Source organism: Solea senegalensis, linkage group LG13 (assembly GCF_019176455.1).
Source record: "Solea senegalensis isolate Sse05_10M linkage group LG13, IFAPA_SoseM_1, whole genome shotgun sequence".
Taxonomy (NCBI): Eukaryota; Metazoa; Chordata; class Actinopteri; order Pleuronectiformes; family Soleidae; genus Solea; species Solea senegalensis.
This window is the reverse complement of record NC_058033.1, coordinates 902855-926173: the sequence shown is the minus strand read 5'-3', so window position 1 is coordinate 926173 and position 23319 is coordinate 902855. Positions and strand designations below refer to the sequence as shown.

Below are 23319 nucleotides of genomic sequence, written 5' to 3'. Positions count from 1 at the left end.
AGACGGCGAGACATCCCAGGGCCGCTGACAGGAACACACGCACACCTACATGTACGAACAGGACAGACTGTGTGGTCCCGCACACAGAGTGCTGCATGTGTCCAGATGAAGGAGCGTCCAGTGAACACGAGAGCTGGATCCAGGAGTGCACAGACGGCGTGTGTGTGTGTTGTTGTGGTTCTTTTTTTGTCTTCTTTTGATTTCCAGGGTGCAAAACATTTATTGATACATACCATAGAGCAACCTGAATATTGTCATTTTAAGTTACATAATTCTGGGGAGGGAGGGAGCGAAGGGTCCCATCAGATTTACATACATACATATCCTAACAATCTTAACCTATGTGGAGATGAGATACAGTGTATAGTTTGTTTTACATGCATGGTTTTCTGCCGCATCCTCCCGCCTTACATCACTCCTTCATCTTCTGTACATTTGGTGCACAGCGGGGGTACGACATGACAGAGCAGCGACCCCGCACCTCACAGTTAAGGTGGACGACACAGGTGAGGCATCTTCTAGTGCAACACACACACACACACACACACAGAGAGAGGGGTGCTACATGGGAAATGACTGACAAACAGATAACGTCTGTACAGGGATGAGTTTGTGGGAGGATCCTGTTCTCAGTGCTTCTACAATCTGCCCAGAGACTCTCCATAAAAACATATTTCATTGTGTTATCTTGCGATCACAGAATAATAATCTCGTCATATCACGAGATAATGGCGTGTTATCTTGTGATAGCAAGTCTAATTAATGGTAACGAGGCTTGTTGTCTTCTGACCGTGTGCGACCTCGATTCGACAATTTTAAGACGAAAGATTTTCCAGTTCACACTTCTGCTCGTACATATATATATAAATATATATATACCTATATATATATATATACACACATATATATATATATATATATATATATACACATATATATGTATATTAATGTACAGTGTTTTGATTTTTCCGTCATTAATTGTTGTTGTTTGGAGACACATTTTTACACAACCTGCCACTGAAATAAAAACAAATGAAAAGCTGAAATGTTGTGACTGTTGTGAGTAAAACTGAATATTTATCAGTTAAGTGTTTTCCTCCAATGTCATCTGACAAAAAACATTAATTTAGACACAAACAAAAGACATACTTTTTTTTTTTTTCTTAAATAATTCCTACTTCAAACTGTCTGTTTTATTACATGTTTCAAATGGGATCGTGATCTGCACTTGGACTTGACGTTGTGGTCGTTACTTGTCTTGCGTGACCTTCATGGCCTTCTGTTATTTCTAAGGAGCTGGGTCACATGACCTGTAGCAGATTACTGAGGGAGGTTTAAAGCTGAGCGAGGTCCTGTGAAATTATTCATGACGTTCCCCAGTGTAGCTGCACCCCTCCACACACACACACACACACACACGTAGGTTGAGATGTAACAAACTGCAGTGGAGCAGCGGTGTTTCTGCACAGAGCCGTAGTCATGCAGGCAAAGGTCGGAGGTCAGGAGTCACTCTCTCTCTCACATCAGCTGGTCACTGCAGGTGCAAGAAAACAAAGCGTCGCACGTCCTCGCTTTCGTCAGTGTCTCCTCATCACTCCTGAGGTTTTTTTTTTGGATTCAGGGAGCGACGGCCTCCTTTAACAACACGATTGACACAAACATGTGGACGCACACACACGCGCACACACACACACACACACACAGACACACACACAGGCTTGTGATGGAGTGTTGGAAAAGTAAACAAAGAGGCAAGGTCTTTTCAGCAGCATGGGCCGAGAGGCTGCAAGGCCAGATATCCATCCTACGTACGAGGCTCGGGGGTCTTTAGTCCTTCTTGTGCCGTCACTGCAAGTCACACTTCCCCCCTCCCTGTGGCATCACTATCAGGTCACTCGCCCCTCATACACCCAGATCCCGGCCCCATGAACGCACACGACACAGACGGGGCTCCGGGCCTTGGGTGCGGACAGAGGGCACGCCCTAGCGACTGCTGTTCTTTATGGCTTCCTTCGCGGCTACAATCAGAGGCGTCAGGCTGGATAGAGGCTTGGCCAGCTTGAGGAAGGAATGCTGCACAGGACAGAGACACCAGAGAGAGGCTGACATTTAACGTTTGCAGCGGCGCGACACAGAGAGCAGACGATGGAAAAAGGTGGGACATCAAATATTGATGGAGAACCTGTCTTTGTCATTGTTAAGGAGCAATTCCAGGAGCAGAAGCAACACCGTTCAAATGCATTATTCATGTCATTTGCATATGACTAAATAATGAATATTTGTTATATTTGTAGATTTCACACTTTTAATCCAAACGTTATAATAAATTAAAAGATTTTCTCCGGGTTCACCAGTTTCCAAAAAACATGCAGATTTGGGGATGAGGAAACTTGGATGGAGCGTAGGTGTGAGTGTGAGACCCTCATGTGAAGTATAAAGCGGTAGAAGATGAATGAATGAATGAATGAATGAATGAAGACTGCATCAATCGTTCTGTAATCCCGCATCAGTGTTACATTTAGTTTTGAATCATAAAACGACCCGCTTGACGCCACATTATTCACAGGGTACAGTACGAGTTCATATGTGTAGCTGATATTGCATGTTGCCATGGCAACACCAGAAGTCAAGGTGAGCTATTTTCTACAGTGGTATTTGGATATTTTACCTTATTCATAAACAACGTGTACATTGTTGTAAATATTATGTCTTCAATTGAGTATTTGAGATGATAATTCATCAAGTTAATGAATTTTGTGTGTTTTTCTTTGACTTTTCATAGTAGTCTGTAAATCTTCGGATGAATATAAGATAAGATTTGTGTACGTGTCTCAGTTTTACCTGGAGCAGCTCCTTGGCAGAGCCTCTGCGGTCCACATCCATCTCCAGGCAGCGGTTGAGGAAGTCTCTGAACACAGACGACAGTCTCTCCGGGTTCTGCAGCTCTGGAGTCCCATTGGTGGCGATCAGGTACAGAGCCTGGACAGAAGAATGTGGTCAAACAGAAATACTTCATCTCTGCACAGCACAGTCACATGCTGCTTGTGTTTTACCCTGAGTGGATTCTCGTTCAGGTAGGGTGGTTCTCCCTCCACCATCTCTATCGCCATGATTCCTAGAGACCAAATATCCACTTTTGGGCCGTAAGCCTTCCGAGTCACCACCTCCGGTGCCATCCAGTAAGGCGTCCCCACCATCGTGCTGCGCTTGTTCTGCTCTGGAGTGATCTGGGCACAGAAGCCGAAGTCGGCTGCAGAGGGAGTTTCAGCTTGTGTCAGTGGACCGCGAATGAAAAATGAACCAGGAAGAAAGCGTATACTGGAGGCAGGATACATATGAGCGGACACCAGTGTGACAGGAAGTTGATCTAAGTCATTACCACTGTCTCTTGGATTGCAAGAGTGTCTGGATATGTGGTGGTAATAGATATGTAATAGCTGCTTTGTACGTCATGTGTGTCGTTTAATGATGATGATAATAAGAATAAAGATATGTCAATAAAGTAAAGACTTACTAAGCTTGACTGATCCATCCATACCCAACAGGATGTTGTCACTTTTTATATCTCTGTGGATCACCTGGTTGGAGTGGAGGAAGTCCAGAGCTTGAAGACACTGAAGAGGAAACCAAGGAGGAGAGAAACATTCAAATCCAAAAACACAGTTTTTCTCATGGCAGTTTTTCTCCCGTCTGAATGGAAGGGTCAGGGAACAGTAGCGGCAGAGTCGGCGGACGGTTCCTGCCGAGGTCTAAAGTAGACTTCTTACCTCCCTGCAGACCGCAGCGATCTGGCCCTCGTCCATGCAGGTCTCCGTCACTACATCTGTCAACGAGCCGCCGGCCAAATACTCCATCACAACCCAGAGCTCATCTCCCACCAAGTAACTACACAATGGAGAAATAGTGGAATATGCATTGTGTCATCAGCTGTTGCTGGACAGATTACAGACGAACAGATTGAGAAGAAGAAGAAGAACACACTATATGCTTGATAATGCAGTTATTTACTACAATAAGTGCAGATGTACTCAAACTGCATTTTTATGTGGCGTACTTTACTTCAAACAGCAGGTGGCAGTAATGCCCCTTAAGACAAAAGCTGACTACCATTAAAAGGGAGAAGGTAGAAGAAGGAGATGAGGAAGAAGACAAGGACGAGGAGGCTCATCCTTCAATGTCACTTTGACCTCCTTTAGCTACTGACTATAAATCAGAGGGTTCATTCACACAACTATTTTATTACTGTTACTAAAATGGAGTTCAGAATAACATTTGCTCATCTTATCTCTTCAAATATAAGGATATGCTGAGTTCTAACCTCCTTTGAACAAGAATCATATTAATGAGCTACCTGTCCAGGTAGTTTACTATATTGGAGTTCTTGTTTTCCCTCATCACCAAGATCTCATTGATGATCAGCTCTTTCTTGGGCTGCTGCTGCAGGTTCATCTGCTTGATGGCGACCTGAGGAAGCAGGAAAGTGATTGTTTTTATAGTTCACAACAGCAGTAAGCCATTATGGCTGAGTGAGCAATAAGTTAAAAAAAATACACAGCTTTACCTCTTGGCCAGTTGCTATGTCGATGGCGGTGTACACAGTGCCGGACGCTCTGTGAGGACACACAATCACACAAGTCATTCAATCGTTCAGCATTCTGCGTAAATAAAGTCACGCTACAACAGCATAAATAAAGAATGCTAAGATTTCATCTACTAAATATACTGGTTAATTATAGAGAAAATCTATATAAAATCACTTCTAAAATGAACCGGCAGCCAATGAAGTTGATATAAAGCCGGTGTGACGTGTTTGCGCCTTGGGGTGTTTGTTAAAAAGCGAAAGAAGCTGCACTTTGAACCAGCTGGAGGCGAGAAAGAGGAAACTGGTTACAGAGCTAAGAAAAGCGCCGACTGCTGTTTCCAATTTATAGTTTCCAAATGTTGTTCAAAGGAATGGAATGCGGCCCGATCTTAGTCTGAGCAGCACCTGTGCACTTTCACAAGCTTTGAACGATGACGCACAGTTTCTGCCACTAATACATAACCCAGAGGTGAGTACAGTGTCGTGAGCATGTAAAGATTTGAGGATACACTGAAGTGGTCACTCCACTGTCGCTCCATTTCTCTGACCGCTCCTCAAATGTGACACACTTACCCCTGTCCTATTTTCTCAAAGCGTGTGTACTTCTTTTTGGGATCCCCCACGCTCACGATACTCCCTGAATCAGAGAAAGAAGACACACGCAGTGTTTCACTGTCATGAGATTCTTCACACTTTAACGTTTGCATTTTTGCAATCATTTTAACACCATTGATCATTTTAAAATTGAAGATAAAACAAAGATATGTCATAGTGAAATGGATAAATGACAGATACTTACTGAGTCTCTCCAGGATCTCCTCATCTGTCATTTTGGACTTCTTCCTCTGGCGGTCGGTGTGGCGGTACATGGTGTTGGACGTGTTCTCGGGCTGGACCTGTGACTCGGGTGGCGTCACCACTTCTTTCACGGGGGAGGGAGGCTTTGGTGGGTCCATGACGGAGCGAGTGTAGATCTGAATGTGGGGAGAAAAGAGTCACAGAATGGCAGACAGAGGCGCGATTTGCAGCCGAAGGATTTCTCTCGGCATGTACTCACAGATTTGGTGTGCTCGGGCCGGGGTGCAATGACGGGGGGCAACTCGTCATCGTCATCCTCTTCTTCCTCCTCCTCCTCTTCTTCCTCTTCTTCCTCGTCCTCCTCTTCGGACACAGGTGGAGCGATGGGGGGCTCTGACGATGACGTTTTGGCACCCTGGAAAGAAGAGGTGTTGGTAAACGTGTATGATGCCTTTGCCTTGATACCGATCCTCTCATTTTTTCCTCGATTTCTCTGCTGTTGGGAATTGTTTCCACAATAAAAGCCCAAACCAGTCATGTGCAGACTCGGAATTGTGGCCGGCTGAGGTGAAGAACTCATAGAGTATATCAGATATATCAGGACACCTGACACAGTCTGTTAATGATGGAGGAAAGCACTATGGGTCACGTGAGTGCTGTTAAAAGAGGGCGTTGCCATTCTTTGCTGTTTACCTGAGTGTTTTTTCTTTGTTTTTGGTTCAGGGGCTGGGTCAGGTGGGCCATGAGCCAATGATGACAAAGGAGTTTGATTGAACCGTGCCATATAGGAGAAAACATGCCACAGCTTTGCCGTGTGGACGTCCTCTTCATATGGAAGATACCTTTTGTTTTTAAATAAGCATGATTAATATGCCTCAGACATATTTATTATGCTTAGTGCTCGGCCTTTACCTCCCCGAATCCAAAGCTCTGCTCGCCTCGGATCATCTTCCTTTCCATTTTTTGTCATGCAGTGCAGCTTAATTCTAGTGATTAAAGGGAAAAGGGCGTGGCTGGAGTGAAGGCTCACTGCTTCATTCACACACACACAAACGGCCTCTGACCTTCTCCATGGAGGGTTGAGCCAAGACTGCAGTGCGGGAATGAGTGTGTGTGTAAGCTTTCTTTACAGAGGCATGCAGTGATGGAGTTAGAGGGATGTTATTGGTTAATAGATGAGCTCACACATGCAGTTGTGACAGTCATCACAGCCCTCTGTGACATGCGCCCCTGCCCTGCCATTTTTCACCGTCAGATTATAAACACACTTATGAGATCAAAAACAAACGACACCCCCCATGGATTTTCAGTACAGAGAGTGGTGATCGAAAGTCAAAAATATTTGTTTGTGTTTTTGCATTAGCCAGTCGGCAGGAAATTAGGATAGCCAATGGTAGAGATACATCATGTGGAAAGTAATATGGAGCAGTTACCTTGTCAAATAATGCGCTGCAGGTTCTAAGGCTGACAGGAGGCCCGGATGACAGCAGCCGGTTCTGAATGTGAAGGTTGAAAATGGGAGGATTTACTCAAAACAAACCCACACAATGTTTATAAGAGTAAGTGGACTGCAGGGGGAGAAGGGGGGGAGGGTTGGAGGGCAGGGTTTTTTTTTTTTTTGCTACTGAGGGATGGACACCCAGTCCCAAAACTGTCCTCCTCACCAAAAAGCATGAGGACAAGGACATGAGAGAGACACAATAGCTACGTGAGGACTGTCCCTGCACAAACATTCAGTGGATGTAAATTGTCCAATGTATTATTTGTGAATTCCAATGCAATCCAGTTATTAGGCGACCAAAACTAGAAGATTACACCTCAGTGATTGTTCGGCACTACTGTAACTATGTATGTATTGCTATTTCGTCATACTATTATATTATTAAAGTTGATCGAGATGAGTGTTTCCCAATCCTGGTCTTCAAGGACCCACTGCCCTGCATGTTTGGAGGAACGTCCACCAAGACCAGGATTGGGAAAGACTCATCTACATTATATCACATTTTTATTACGTCTATAATATTTGTGTCTTTTCTTAGTGTTGGATTTTAAACATTTTTATCCATTTGTACTAAAACAAATCCTAAATTAGTACTGATTGTGGATTGTGTGTCATTGTGGAGGATGAAATGTCAAGTGCAGCGTGGGATAAAGCTCACACTCGGGGGGGAAAAAAACAAACTGTCAGGTTGTGAAAGCGTCGTCTTTGTGAGCTGACAGACTAATGATGTGGCTCTGACGCACGCCGAAGTTAAACATCCAGATATTTGGTCGCAGGGCTCGTGTGGAAATATCAAACAGTGGAAACATGACACAGCAAAACAGAAAAAAACAAATACCAACTTAACAGAATAGATTCTACAACACTGTCTGCTGAGAATATTCAAATGTCTGCTAATGATATAAAAATAAATAAAAGTGAGTCTCAGAGAAGGGAATGAAAAACCAGATCTTTCACAAAACAATGAGTACGGATGTTTCTTTACCATCAAGCCAGTGCATTATGGGCAATATTTTTTCTTAATCCTTAATTAAAAAGACAAGATAACAGTCAAATAAAAGTAGATTGTAGCAGGTGAAAATGAGGGAAAAAGTCTGTTTTCTGAGATTAAAGTTATAATAAATCATTTAATCTCTCTCTTTTTGGCCCTAATCCTCTTCCGTAGCAAGGGCCTTGCTTTATGGAAGCTGCTATCTTGTGCTGCCATGTTTCTACAGAAGCCTGAAGGAACAAACTAGCCAGAACATACAGAACACTAATCAAAACTTGTGTTTCAATTACAGTTATGGTCCCAAAATAACAACTACTTTTATTCTGAAGGTAACGCTTTTTCTGTCAAAAATGGAACGCACTCATTCGGTGTCTTTCTAAGTAGAAACTGGGATTAAATCTATAAATCTGACAAAGAGCAGGAAGTTGCTCAGAATGGAATGAATGTTTCTCTAAGAAAACTTGCTCACTTTAACTGTTGGCACGTCTCCTGCCTTTTCTGCTCGTCACAGACAGCGTGGCCCAATTTGTGGCACCGAAGCCAACAGCTGAGTCACTCCTGCAGCCGCGGTCCACTGTGACAGTCCAAGGCTGAGATGCTGAATGCCACCTGACCTTCACAAGAGCTCTCTCATGCAGAAGCCCTGCACAAAGTGCAGTTTGCCTTGGGCTGCAAGTCCCATTGAACAGACTAGGATTTCATATTCTACAGTCAAAGCACACATTACTCTGGTCAGAGCCAGAAATGAGGTCAGCACAGTGGGAGTCCCTCTAGATGCAAGCAGAGCTCCCCAGTGAAGCAGGACAGGAACATAGTCAAGAACCAGAGATTCCCAGACAGAGATGGAGCGAGTAAAGTGAGGAAGACTGACTGTGTTGCAGTCAGAGGATGAAGATAGAGAAATAAAGCCACATAATGCCGTAACTTACCTGTTCATTTATTACACGCTTACATAAATCATAAGAAATAAAAGTCGCTTCATATCATACGTGTGAGTTGAGAGAGTGAGTTACTGCACAGCTAAGGTAACCCGCGTCTGCAGCAGTTTATACTGTAACAACCAGACACTCTGGAGATGATCCACAAATGCAGTGCAGCAATAAAATACCTCGTAAAAAAGAAACAAAACCAAGGAGCCACCGCCAGTGAGGAGCTGCACGTTTAACTATGAACAATAGAGTTCTTTTTAAATAGTCATTAGAGGCCATTAACCAGCATATATTTTAACAAAGTAACATTTGATGTTGTTTTTCTTATTAACAAATACTCTCAGACGTAATGAAATGTATTATTAAAGCTTAACTAACAGTTGAGAACTCACCAGAGTGTTTGCTGCGATGTATCCATGCGCCGACTTGTCTGTAACGAGAAAGAAAACATTCCTGTAGTGACAGCGTCAGAACTGAACATCTTTTTTATTATACATTAACACACATTAAATTCTTCATCTTCTTGGAGTTTGATGCTCACCTCCGGAGGTGAAGCTCATGTATTTCTGGTTGTTGACGGTCTCTTTGGAGTCGTAGAACTTTAGGACGTCCAGCACAGCCTGCGGGTTCTTCTTCTGCTCCAGCTTAGTGATGTTGGAGGTCTGGAGGAGCCGTGCCCACTGCTCTGGGATGCCCTGCACAAACAGACCACAATCTGAAGTGAAACTTGAGATTCAAGCGACATTAGTCAAGTTCCATCCATATCATCTTTGTGTAAATGAATTATTATTATTATTATTATTTGTTCTCTGGTGTTTGTGGCTGAAGAGGAAATCAGCAGTAACGTACAGCATCCACATGGAAATCTACAAAACCAGCGTAATCAGGGGGATCTCACAGGCCTCACAGGCGCACAAGCGTATCGAATGAACAGGGAACTGCTTGTTCTCCACGCCGCGGACTCAGTGTTGTACATTTGGAAGTCAAATCTTTAGTCTAAGTTTAAAAGAGGAAGAACGACGAGGCCTCGAGCTCTCGCCATCCCGTCCTAGTTCACAACACAGTAACATCATTGATAACTACCTGAACGGAAACTAGCATAAAAAACATCATTTGACAAGTATTGCTTGACATAACTCCCCTCATCGTTTTCAAATTACGCTCCAGTAAAAGCTTTCAGTCGTCTCCTGTTGCCTGTTTATTTCGATAGTGGATGGATTTGGGGATTTTCTTGTATTTGGACACAAGAAAATTGTGTCAAAAGACACTTTTTCTGTCCATTCCAGTCGGTCAACACATTTAAAAGTGTGCTCGTATATGGACGTGATATAATATACTGATTGAACAGTCTGGCGTGTAGTGTGTATAACACAATACAATACAATGAACCGTCACTATAAAAGCACTTAGAATGTGTTTAAGGTGATAAAAAAAAAAGCATCTGTTCCGACTGTCACCACAGGAAAATGTGTTACTCACCACCTTGGCAAACTGGAGTGATAACAAAAGTTGATGCAAAGTGTTTAAAAAGTGGACATCACTGGTTATGTTTGCATTGGGGCTCATTGTAATTGTCAACATAGTAGATAGTCGACATTGTCTATGAATGACTGTATGGAGAGAATAAAAACAATGAGGGAAAACTGTGCATGGTATTGTTTACACAGGCTTGTGCAGGAATAAAACATGACACTGGTGAATGAGTGATTGTCATTCAACTAAATGTCCAATTTGTATTAGTATTAGTTGACTCTGTCACCTGAAGGAGTTTCCTCCAGTGTGTGTGTGTGTGTGTGTGTGTGTGGTGAAAGAGCCACTCACCGTGAATTCTCCCGTTACCGCATCAAAGCCGACATGAATAGTGTGTTCAAAGTCTGAAGGTAAAGATATCTCAGGACGCTCCTTCTCCTTCTTCTTGTTTGCTACAGGAGACGAAGGAGAAAAAAGGCGGCGTGAATTACGAGCTGTAAGAACGTGAACGCGACACAGAGGCGGACACTCACTCTTGTCTCCGCCGGGGAAGATGGAGCGCAGGCGGACCTTCTTGTTTTTCTCTTCGGGAGCCATTGGAAGCGGTTTAGAGGCGTGATTCACTGATGAAGAGTCTCGGGAGCTACTGTTCATTCTCAAGGGGGGGGCTGGTGGTTTCTCTTCAATATCGACACTATCAGACATCTTTAGTGGCACTCACAATGTCCTGTGAGACGGGAAGGGAGAGAGGTGGAGGAGGGTAAGATTTGACACATTTCAATGCATCATCTATAACCATACACAAAAGTGTCACTCAGGACTATTTTCCCGCCAAAATTCAACCACACTTGTTGCCAATTCACCTCTCTGTATTTAAGCTCCTCTGCCAACAAGACTGTCTTTGTTACTCCGGCGTAAATTAATCTCTCGCCTTCTTTTCTCGTGTTTTAACTCTGGATTTTTGCCGTGACCTCGCCTGGATTTATTGGACTGCTTTTCTCCGTGTTTGTTTTTTCCCGATCTTCAGTAAAGTGAGTCTGAACTATCACTATAATGTCTTTCAATCATTTGTTTCACTAACCTGAAGTTGAAAACCTTATTTATTTAGATTACAGCCGATCGTTATACCTGAAGCTGAAAGTGGGGAGTAATGCTTTGTTCTGTGTGAATAGTCATTAACCCAGGCTGAGAATGAGGTTTAAGTCAGAAAAATGTGGCAATGACACATTCAGATAGTTATAACACTCTTAATCTAAGAAAGTTAGTGAGTGATTTATATCTTAGGTTATCATTCTGTCATTAGAATATAAATCTAATTAAAAAAAAGTCGTTTCTCTCATCTTGTAATGAAGCTCTATCGTCATTTGTGATGTTTTAGTGAAAATTCTTTCTAACTAAATCACAAAAAAGTGAAATTTCTGAAATTAAAATTGCACAAATATTTGTTTTTCTTTGATATTGGAGTAGAGGCTGTTTAGGACAGAGGTGGAGTCCAGTGTTCAGTCAATCTATAATAACCAGGAGTTGATTCTCAAAAGAAACTGGCAGGAATACATACTCTCAACACTCATCTTCTACAACATCTCAGACTTTCTCAGTGCCTCACCCCGAGGCCAAACCCATCATGTGATGTGCAGCACAGGCATCCCAGAATCGGGGCCATCCCAGCATGGACCTACATTAGCAAACAAAGAGCCTTCCTCAGCTCTTATACGACGCAATGCTGCCTCTGACAACTTGCACATGTGCCTTCACAGTGGCCTTTAGATTTCTGCATAACAACCAAAACAAGGCTAAATCTGGTTGGTTACACCCTGGCCTTTGTTAACCAACTACAAAAACTGGTTTGGAGCGATAGAATGGGATTAGCGGAGCGATGTAATATGATAGGACGCCGTGATTTAATCAGACACGTCTACAGTAACAGCATTAAAACGCAACGCCACTGTGCTTCCCCATCTGCTGCTTTGACGGTTCATTTTACGGAACAAGCTTCACAATAATGTTTAAAACGATAACCTGTATGAGACATTTATAAGATTCAGATAATTACTGTTTATAGTATAAGCAGTGAACTTAACGGAGTCCAATATTTAAATTCCATCCATTCCAAAATATCTTTCTCTTTAATACTGTAAATATAAATGAATGTGTTATTAATCCGATTTTTATCAACAACACTATTTTATTTATTCATTACATACACTCCATTTAAAATGACTAGTGTGTGTTTAAATCTGTGCAAAACAAAGACGTGTTCTCTTCTGTCAGTACAATATGATGTGTAGGTCAAGTCAATATTTAATATTTTAAAAAATGACAGCGATTGCAGCCCCACTGCAGGACGTTATGTGTTGTGTGTCAGCCTTTGTAATGCGAGCCTTTAAGTAACGTGGATGAAGTGTCATCTTCTTATCCAAGTCAAGATACAGCACATTGTAAAAAGTGAGGATGGGGGAAGAAAAGGGTTAAATACTGATCCAATCTATTTAATAAAAGATGACTTACTCCAGACAGAGTGATAATAAATAAAAGTCACTGTTTATGACTCCATCTTGGCACTTAAGCAAACACTACTTTTGAATAACCACCACACAGCTACACAAAGCTATTAAACATGCCAAAACATTATTTATTTTTTTGAATTTCCAGGATCTACCATGATGTAATGTTGGTGGTGGAGGAGGAGGAGGAGGTGGAGGAGGTGGAGGAGGTGAGCCTGCTGGATGAGCTCCAGGTCAGAGTCCAGACATCTGCAGCAAACAGGTTCTCTCAGACTGGAGGGTTAAGGTGTGTCTGCAGTGACAACACAAACCCCGGCGCTACTCTAACGTTGACAGAAGTGTGTCACAATGTTGACATGCTTAAGCGACGAGCACTCGCTAACAAGGCAGTTATCACAACACCTGGGAGGAGATAATGGAGAGAATGTGTATGAGGTTATAGCTGTAAGTATGAATACTGCACCACCTGAGGTCAAGAAGGAAATCCTCTATTAAACTGTTAACTGTAAATCATTGCTATTTTTGTATGTGTATGTGTTCCATATAGCTTATATGTAAGTGCATAAATCCACCTCGTCTGCTCAGCCGAGACTAAAATGCAGCTGTGACTGACGCCTCTGCTAATCTGTGACCGTAATCTTGTAAACACATTGTTGCCAGTCTGAGTTTGTTTTTTGTTTTTTTCCCCCATACAATTTTAATAGCCACGCAAACAGAAGTGGATTCCCCAACACGAGCACATGGCACACAAGACCTGACATGAGTCACAGGGATGTAATCAATTAGGCGTCAAACGTAGCGGTGACATACGAGCCAAATAATGACGTGGAGACAGGAGGTTATGGCTCCTTTTTGAATAGAGCAATTGATATTTAAGTCCATTCTCGTGTCCTTTTTAGGACCAGGCAACACAGGACACACGTGTCACAATTAGGATTAATTAGAGTGGTTAAAGAACTATTTCTGTATCACACAACAGTGGCAATTAGTGGGGGATAGGAAGGAAACCACAAGTCAATTTTATTCATATAGCACAACATTACAGGGAATATAATTATGGTAATTATTGAAGGATTTTATAAAATGCACTTTGTCATCATTTCTGATTCTTCACTCACACACACACACACACACCACTGACCTATTTAATGTGCAGACTGACAGTCAGTCAGTCCCTGAACCAAGTGGCTCCTATTCCTCGATCAGAAGTATCATAAATCTACTCTACGCCTGATACTGAAGATACTCTTACACGAGGCTCAAATATTACACACATCCTCTGTCACCCGCGACAAATCGGAAGAAATAAACTGCTGTAACTGCTTTGGTAGGAGGTGATGCTTTGACAGAACGCTGATGTCTCTAATGAAACCACAGAGAGCCACCACCACAACAACAACAACAACAACAACAACATCACGATATTACTGGGGATGTTTTCACATTTCTCTTCCATAAAATATTAATCCCGCCCATGACAAGCACGCATTTTCTCTCTCTTTCAAACATTAATGCTGAATTTGAACGGCTAACGCAGGAGCAAGACTCTAATCTTGAGCCCATGGCAGCTCAGTAATGGCCCCCACAGTGGGGGGAGGGCTCCATAAGTCTGGCTCTTCGTGCCCCTGATTTGGACACACTGTCTGTTTGACTTGGCTTGGGCTTTGGCTGTGCGTCTTTGAAGGATGCTGATTACTTGGATGGGATGGACAGCTAGAGGGCATTCAGAGGATAAGGAGGAATGGAAGGGTGGTTCTCCGAAACCACAGTTTACGCTCTTATCTTATTTATCTTGGATTTACTGTCCGTATTTTAAAAATAGCTACGGCGGAAAGACAAGAGGAGTTGACTTGAAAACCATTACATACAGAAACGCACGAGGAAAACAAAGGACCCAGACGCTTCATGTTAAAGGCTGACGACACGCGTGTCAAAATGTCACCGCACAAGCAATTCTCGCTCGCACGTCACCCGTCAAGGTCACAATGAAGACGTAAAGCGCTATAGATCCCATTTGGTGCCGCCCCGTTTAATTTCAGATGGAGGGAGGAGGAGGAGGAGGAGGAGCTTGATGTTCAATTCTGTTAAAACAATTTGCGATCACAAGATCAAAAACCTCATGTGGCTAAACCCTCCACTGCAGCGTCCTCAAGGAAAAGACGTGACCTCCTTCACGTCTACATAATAGTATTAAGCAAGTATTCAAACAACACAGTGGGTTCAAGTCTTTTGAGCATTAACCACTCGTAACTTTTGTTATTATGATAGAAAAATGGAAAGATGGTGAGTCCACTCCTGGGCTTACCCATAAACAGCATACATGATGCATACAGGCACCTTTGTAAAGGGGTAGTTGAGTTTGTTTGAGGTACTAACACACAGTCAGCACACACACACACACACACACGGTGAAAACTGCCAGAGGGCACAAGAGGAAAAACAGATCAAATCGATGCATGCTTAAGTGTACACTATCGTAATTATATGTTTGGTGCTTTATCTTGCCATTAGACAGGCTTGGTCAACTGCTCACTCGGCCCACACCAAAGCCCATAGAGAAAACCTGTGGTTTTACATCCAGACACACAGCACTTGTTGATCCACTGCTGCTACACAGTGTTTGGAATCCTTCATTCGGATTTAACTGAAGAAAATGAACTTAGACGCATATCTGCTGTGTTTCTCTATGAGAGTGAGTGGATTTCAAAGTGACAGACACTTCAGTTTCCTGTTGGAAATGTCTGTTAATTAGCAAATTTAGCTCTTGTCGGTTGTGGAGGTTCCGCCTCCGGCTGGTCCTGTAAAACTCTGCTTTGCATGCAGCTGCCAATCTTTGGTTCACATAACGAACAAAGTCGTTGAGTAATTATATAGATTCTGAACTAAGTTGTTTTTTTTGAAACTCATTATTTGTTCATTTGCCTCACAGCAGTGGAATCATGTGTTTTTGTTCTTCAACAACAAATTCTTAGTCAAACTTTTTTCTTTCACCGTCTATTTTTAGCCGGCACAAGCCTCGGGGCCACGAAAATGAAAATGCTGAACAGGAACATCTTCTACGCGTGTTGCTAGAAAAGGGTTATACCCGTTCATAATATGCCAACTAGAGCGTGTTTCCATGTTAACTGACCAATGACTGACCTCTGAGATTCCTTAGAGATCTGACCTGTCAACTAACAGAGAGTATTTTTTTCTATTTTAGTAACATAATCACTGAACCTCAAATGCTTCTTATCAACCCGTGTTATTAAAGTTTGAATACTATTCACCGTACTGTATAAAAACAGCAGTTTGAGTTGAGATGTTGATGATTTTTCCACAGTGTTCTCCTGATCCAGTCCTCGATTTAATCTAAATGAGATGACATCAGCGCATCTCTGGTTTAGGTTTAAACACTCTCCTCTGACCTTTGACACTGTGAACACTAATGACATCATTTCTCTCATCACATTCTCACATTCTCTCATTTCTCTGTTCACACAATGCAAGATAACAATCCTCGTATCCAATTCTTTTTAATGGCAGTATTGTGAAATTGTGCAGCGCTGCAGATTCAGATGGGAAAATATGTTTTGTCTGTTTTGACTTGAGTATCTGCCGACGCCGAGACCTAACCCGATCTTTATTTGCCTTTTTAATGGTCACTGTCAGTGGAAAAAAATAATATTATAGTAAACATTGACGGGTGTCATTTGAGGGGCTGTTTAGGTGAATACACACGGGGGGAAAAATGTGTTGAATGGTGAAATAAAGAGACTAAAACAAACAGACTCCCTGGCTCGGTTCACTCTGTCTCCGTTTCTGTTATTATATCTAATGTTTACAACGTCTTCTTCGCCTCTGTTGTTTCGGTGTAACGTTACAGAGCAACTACAGTGTTCAGTGTGGACGGAGGTATTTCCTGAAACAATGCCATCTTTACGGGGGGGGGGACGCTTTGAAATTGTCACAATATCTGTCAAAACTAAGTGTCATGTGCAGCTCTACCATCCACCAAGACTGTCATTCCACCGTCATCCGTTCCCAAACTTCCCCTGCTGTTGTGGCCCAAGAGCTCAGTGTCATTTAATATTTAATTGAGCAGAAGTGGACCCAGTGCTCTCTTATATCACACAAACTGTTGTTCCCCCCTCGCGTCTTAAATCCTGTCACATTAGCGCTCTTATTCTCAGCAGCTTGTCAGTGGTAAACAGTGTTGGTAATTGCACTGTGACATGTGTCAACAGCAAAAGCAGAAACAATATTCAATTAAAAACAACAAATTGCTCTATTGAACATCCTTGGCTACCAGTGGAATAAATCTATCAAAAAGAGCCATGGACATCTTATTCTGCTGAGTGCACCAAAGCCGTTTATAAATGATTTTAAAGCTAATTTAAATGAGTCAGAGACAGATGTTTTGATATCGGATCTATTACACTAGTGCATTATGACAATTTATCTTTCTTTCAAAAAGGAGCAGCTTTGATGGTGCAGTCCAATGATTCAAGACATTTTCAGTTCAGTTTTTCTTCTGCCCTTCTATTCACAATCAGAAATTGTGATCATTGTCTAAATGAAATAAGCAGAAGTGTTGGGTTTTTATTTTTTTTGCAAGCTTGGTATTATATGTTCTAATTTGATGGTTTGTGGTGCAACTATAATATATAAAATAAAAGCGAGCCAAATCGACTGTCATTTTCATTTTAACAATTTTTACGGTCCAAGAAACTCCTGTAGAGACGGACAAAAGTCAGCGACTGTTTCCTGCGGTTGATACGGCCACAGAGACCATCAGCTTTCAAGGTGTTTTCTTGCATTAGTGTGGCATGGGTGGGCATGTGTGTATGAGAGCCAGCCGGAGGCAGAGAGGGGAGTAGATTGCCTCCTGCCACACCAGCTGGTGCACCTTCTCAGAGTCAAGTAGAAAGGGTTAAAACTCGCCAATTGTAGAGACAAAACAGCGTGAGGGCACAAACTGCCCACAATTGTATTTATTTATTTACAAAGTAAAATCCTCCATGTTTGAGGACAGCGTGTCACAGCACATCTAGTTTCTCGCTCTTAATCAAAACCAAAGTTTGCTGCCTTCAAACACCCAGTTGAAATTAGAGCAGATGTGGAAACGGACGCGAAGTTTATTTCTATAGCACTATTCATACACATATGTAAAGTGCTTCACAAAGGCACAGGAATACATTAAAAGAAAAATCAGTACACGGAGCGGAATAGAAATACACCACAAGACTGTATAACTGTTCAATCAAGTATTTTTAGATGACTTTGTGAACCCTATGTGAGGTCATCCGACTCCTCCCCTCTTCATAGCCTCTCCAGCATGTTACATCGTGCAGCCTGTTCATCTTTAGTCCAGATGACTCTCTGCAAACTCTTTATCCCGTGACTTTTTTAAACTCTCTGAACCCTGTCCTCCTGAACCACATTTCATACTTCAAGTATTCTCTATTCACCATCATCTCACTGTGGACGCTTTCACACCTTTTACTTCCTCCCAAAATAATCTACGGCTGTGGGTCTACATTTGCTGTGGACGCAGACAAATCACCCTTTTCTAAGAGGGCGCTGTGTCAATGTGTTAGTGTGTGAGTGTGTCTCTCTGTCTCTCTCCATCCGTCTCTTTCTCTCACTCTCCCTCCCCTGTCTGAGACAAAATGGCCAGATGGCTTGCAATCCTACATGTTAATCCACAGCGCACAGGCTGCAGCTCGGACACACCTACCACAAATACCCCGGCTCCCCGCTCTAGCGCCCCACATGAGACACTACACCTTTTATAAACTGTCAACATGGAGCCTTCAGTGACAACTCCACGTAACAATAGCAGCATAACTCACCCGGAATAAGTCCTCAACAGATGGAGGCCTACTTGTGTGCATGTGTGTGCATGTGTGTGTGTGTGTGTGTGTGTCCTACTATCATATTTCAGGCTGCCTGGTTAGCAGGCTACGAGCTAAGACGAGGTCCTGTGTCAACTGCTTTTGTTAACTGAGGTGAGGTAAGAGAAGCCGCGTGTGTTGGGTTACGCCGGCCAATGGAAACTGTGGGGAAGCCCGGAACGGCACACTAACACACAACAAGGCGCACGGGCAGACAGGCTGGAAAAAGGAATGACTTTATAGAAATGATATCATGTTTGAATAGAAAACGGAAAATTCTATCACAATTTCAGACTTTTGGCCGGAAGAAAGAAAAGCTAATGAAATATGATCCGGGACATATTTTTGAGAGAATTCTGATTTCACTTTTTTGTTGTGTTTTTCTACTTTCTATGTATTATCAAAAGGCTGCTTCCTCTTTGACTTCTACGCTAGCGCCCCCTACATCTCTTATTGTTTTGATGCTTATTTATTTACCATAATGAAGATATTGTATATCCACATTTACTGTGACATGTGTATGAACAATGCTATGTTAATTTCACTATAGCAAAAAGAAAAGTGTATCGGTAATCGGCCCCAGATATCGGCATCCTAATGGTCTGTATACATTAATAAAAACATAATAAATGGCAGCTTTATTTTGGTAGATGAGTACTAACAATAGCAAGTTAGAGAAGGAGGAGGCAAAAGTCAAGGCAACTTCCTAAACGCAATGTGATGATTTGGTAATCTAGTTTTTCCTCTTATTCAGTCTTGTAATGCTGGTCTATCTAATAATACTCGTCATCTCCTGAAATCACATGATTAATAAAAGTATAATGTAGTTTTGCCTCTCCGCCATCATCAGGGTCAGTTGTGAAAACACTCACGCTCAAGTTGAGCCACGGCAGACGAGGATTTTGCCCACAGATGTTGTGTTTACACTACACAGGGTAAACGTGCTGCAATAAAGTACTTTTACTTTCAGCGATGTAGAACGAACCAGTCCTGTCACATCATCTAACTTGGACTGAAAATCAATCTTTCAGGAGGTAGGAACACAAATTACACACATGAAACACTTCATTGTCTCTATGACCTTCAAGAGATGTACAAAAGTAATTGTTTTCAAATTGAAATCACAAGTTGAAAACAAAACCATCAGCAAATCACAGAGATTGCATTTTAATTGTTCAATGTAGAATTGCTCAATGGTCTATGCTAATTAAAAATACATCAAAAGTATAGCTAACAATTCCATGTGACTGTGCTCCACTTGTTGTTGTTTTTAATCTAGTAAACACTGAACTTAGTTATTACTCAAATTGCAGTCACAATGTATGTGTCCAATGGCAGTTTCATAGACGGGTTAAACAGCAGGATGTATATATACCAAAACACCTGCTGTGTGATTGTGGCACTGCGTTAGATTACGACTGTAGGTCTGGTGTCTTTCCTGCCAAGACCAGCGCTCTGTAATGTGCTGCACTGCACAAACTACTTCTATGGGGTTTGTTGTTGTTGTTGTTTTAAGAAAAGCAACAGTTTAGATCATCAAATTTACATTCTAATGCTGACAATGACAAAGGAGTGGCCTGCAGTTTGTGTTTCAGCCACTTGATATTACGCTTATAGCATATAAATCAGAGATATCGCAGTAAAAGTACAGTGTGCAGGAGAGTAGATTAGACGGAGCATATAATCTACCAATATGAACATAATACGCCAGTGTTTGGATGGGAGTAGCACCTTCAGTATCCCATCCCCCAATTCCCCTCTACTATCATCTCGTCCTCCCTCGATCACTGACATGACTCCCTAACATCCAGACAACAGGTCTCTCATCGGGCCCTGCTCCTCACACACCGGAGGATGACGGTGCTCCCTGAGAGAGGACTGTCTCCCTCCCTGTCTCCCTCCTCTGACAGCACCATCATCTAAAAGAAGTGATGGGGGGAGAGAGACACACATCCAGCTCTCTATCCTCCTCCTCCACCAACACTGACGCCTGTGAAAGGATCCGAGGCAGAATAGCTCAGCTTTCACAGGACCGGCCCCCACCCCCACTCCAATCCCAAATGAAGTCAGGTGACCAGATGTTGTATATCTCCCTGTCACCACAGCCGCCATGAAACTGCTACACACATCCATGTTGAAGCCGGGAGACGGAGACACAGCAGAGTCCCTGCTCTCTGTCTCTGTCTCTCTCTGTGTGTGTGTGTGTGTGTGTGTGTAAAAGCCATTTCCTTCATGAAAACCCTCCCTCCATAAGTGAGGCAGTGCAGAGATAACAAAGGAGCATCCACCAACATATCAAGCATCCATCAACCTCCCCCGCCCGCCCCAAACATAGCATACCCAGCTCAGATGCATCAGTCAGCCTCGGGTCCAAAGACCTAAAATAGCATTGCTTCATTTGTGTTCCAGTGTTTTTTTTTGTTTTTTTTTGTGTTGCCACTGCAGCTGCTGCATTTCTCCACACACACACACACACACACACACATATACAGGCCCTGTTCTAACAGCACCATTGATTCTAACACCTCCCCATCAATAGAGATGCTGTGTGTGAGACATACAGAGATGATGTTATGCAGACGGGAGCTGCTTGGTCATACATAAAACATGTCCAGCCCATGTGATGCACGCATCCACTGCTCATGAAACAGCTGCCTTCTTGGAAGGAAGACAGTGCAGAATGGAAGAAGGGGGGAGAGAGAAAAGAAGGCTACAAAGCACCCCTACATACACAGCCTCCCCCCTCCCACTCCTCCTCCTCCTCCATTCTCCTCCCTCTGCCTACACATCCATATTGCACACACAGAGAGGGAATTACCTGAAATATGTCTTCACATTCTCTGGTTCAGGGTTTCGCCTTTGGGCCTGGAGCTGTGGTCGAGTCATCGTCAACACCTTCTATAGACACTTTAAAGGCAGGATTGCCATTCTCTAGTCAGACCAGTTCCTGACCCTAAACGCAAGCTCGCTCGGCAGGCTGGATGCTTCACTGGCTGCTCACTGTTCCCAGGTCCGTGATGTCATCCGCCCTGCTTTGCTCATTGGCGGAGAGGCTGAATATTAATGCAGGCAGCAGGTCTGGGGGCGGAGGCAGCTAACGGCCGGACACAGTTGGTTTTGCGTTTGACAGACCAAACGCGCTGCGTGAGAATTAGCTGACAGACTGCAGACTTAAGGGGCAGCTTCTTTGAATACTTCAAGGGTGGAAACATGAAAGAAAACGTCCAAACAAAAGTGCAGAAAATGTGATAAAGTGTGACTCGTTTAAGTTAATACCACTCAATTATGTCCCATTGTTATGTGACTTTATACATGGAATAGGAAATGTGTATTAGAATTAGCTTAAATAAATCTCTTTTCTAACATAATATTGATATTGATACGTGAAAAGAATGTATAATGTACGCGCACACCACTAAAATATTCATCGCAAAGAACACTCCCTGTTATTTTCATGTATTTCCAGACAGTTTTTGTAACTTGAAAAAAAAAAACAGATTCATAAATATGATTGTTCCATGTAAGGAGGAATATAGCAAAAATACTTCATATTTATGATTTAACAGTGGGATATGACGCAATATTTAAAGAATTCTTCTCTAAAGGATGTCGTTTTTAAGAGTATAAAAAGTGAATATAAAAAGCAGCGGCACGGACGACAACCAAAATACTCCATGCGTTTGCCCTAATTTGCCTATGATGTCATCTTTTTTCTCTATCTTACCTGTGATTGGCCAACTGTCACAGCATCTGCTCTGTCTCATGGCTAGTGCTTCAAGCCTAAGGTGGAGGCCGATCTGAGGCTCTGTGAATCATGGCTGGTTGTCCTGACAACCCCTCTCATGTCGATCCTCTGTCTGAGAGTAATATGGCTGTTCTGTGGCGGTCTTCACTCATACAGTATGCGGATGATAACAAAAAAAAGACAATGTTCCTCATGTAATTTACATTAGCTGATGATTCATAAAAATCTATAATATTTCCATTTCCAGCAGAGACAACAAGGCTTATTGTGCAGTGACACAGAGGCTGTGAGCCACAGTTGGACCAGAAAAAATGTCCACAAAGCATTTGAAACTTGATGAAAACATCTGGATAATACTGGCCTCGCAGATGTGATTTCATTTGAACATCTCCTGCAGGTCAATCCAAGTTTTAAAACATCAGCAGCAACAATTGAAATCACTGTCTGTGCTTGTCACTCCTCACATGTGACTGCAATTATGGATCGTCAACCTTGAAGTCAGCTCATGGAGAAGAAAGTCCCTGGATGAGTCAGCTGTCCATCACAGGTCCAACATCATGGACAGACAAACACTGTTAAACACGTTACTAATTAACTCTAACAGGCCATCGGATTCCAACATAATCCTAGCAGAATTCAAACTTCATAGAGTTTGGGTTCCTTTCCTTTATGCGCCTGATGACGTTAAAGATCGCGTCTGTTAATCCCTCAAACTATAGGATGTTCAAAAGAGAGTTAATATCCTCTCGTGTGGGACAGGTATAAGAAATAGCCTGTTGCATAATATTAATATAAACTTGTTTTCTGGATAAAGTGACAACCTTATTAGAGATTCATGGTCCAACTTTTCCTTTCGCAGAATTTAGTTACCATGCTTTCTCAACGAAAAGTTGATAGACTGCTGCTGTTCTCATTTAGCACCA

General features: G+C 42.5%; 1 protein-coding gene across 2 annotated transcripts; it reads right to left on the bottom strand.

Moving 5' to 3' along the window:
* Positions 1-1174: 1174 nt before the first annotated feature.
* LOC122779929 (serine/threonine-protein kinase PAK 3) lies at positions 1175-21662 on the bottom strand. Of its 2 annotated transcripts, XM_044042607.1 has the most exons (16): positions 21470-21662; positions 10805-10998; positions 10623-10723; positions 9343-9496; positions 9194-9231; positions 6814-6876; positions 5640-5795; positions 5382-5556; positions 5156-5219; positions 4562-4610; positions 4352-4464; positions 3768-3885; positions 3515-3614; positions 3054-3250; positions 2842-2979; positions 1175-2073 (listed from the first exon to the last, which is right to left on the bottom strand). In XM_044042607.1, the coding sequence occupies exons 2-16, from the start codon at positions 10974-10976 to the stop codon at positions 1984-1986; spliced, it is 1728 nt and encodes a 575-aa protein (XP_043898542.1). In that variant the 5' UTR covers positions 10977-10998; positions 21470-21662; the 3' UTR covers positions 1175-1983. The 2 variants fall into 2 exon arrangements, with proteins under 2 accessions (XP_043898542.1, XP_043898543.1); XM_044042608.1 differs by lacking the exon at positions 6814-6876 and having other exon boundaries at positions 21470-21661.
* Positions 21663-23319: the final 1657 nt, after the last annotated feature.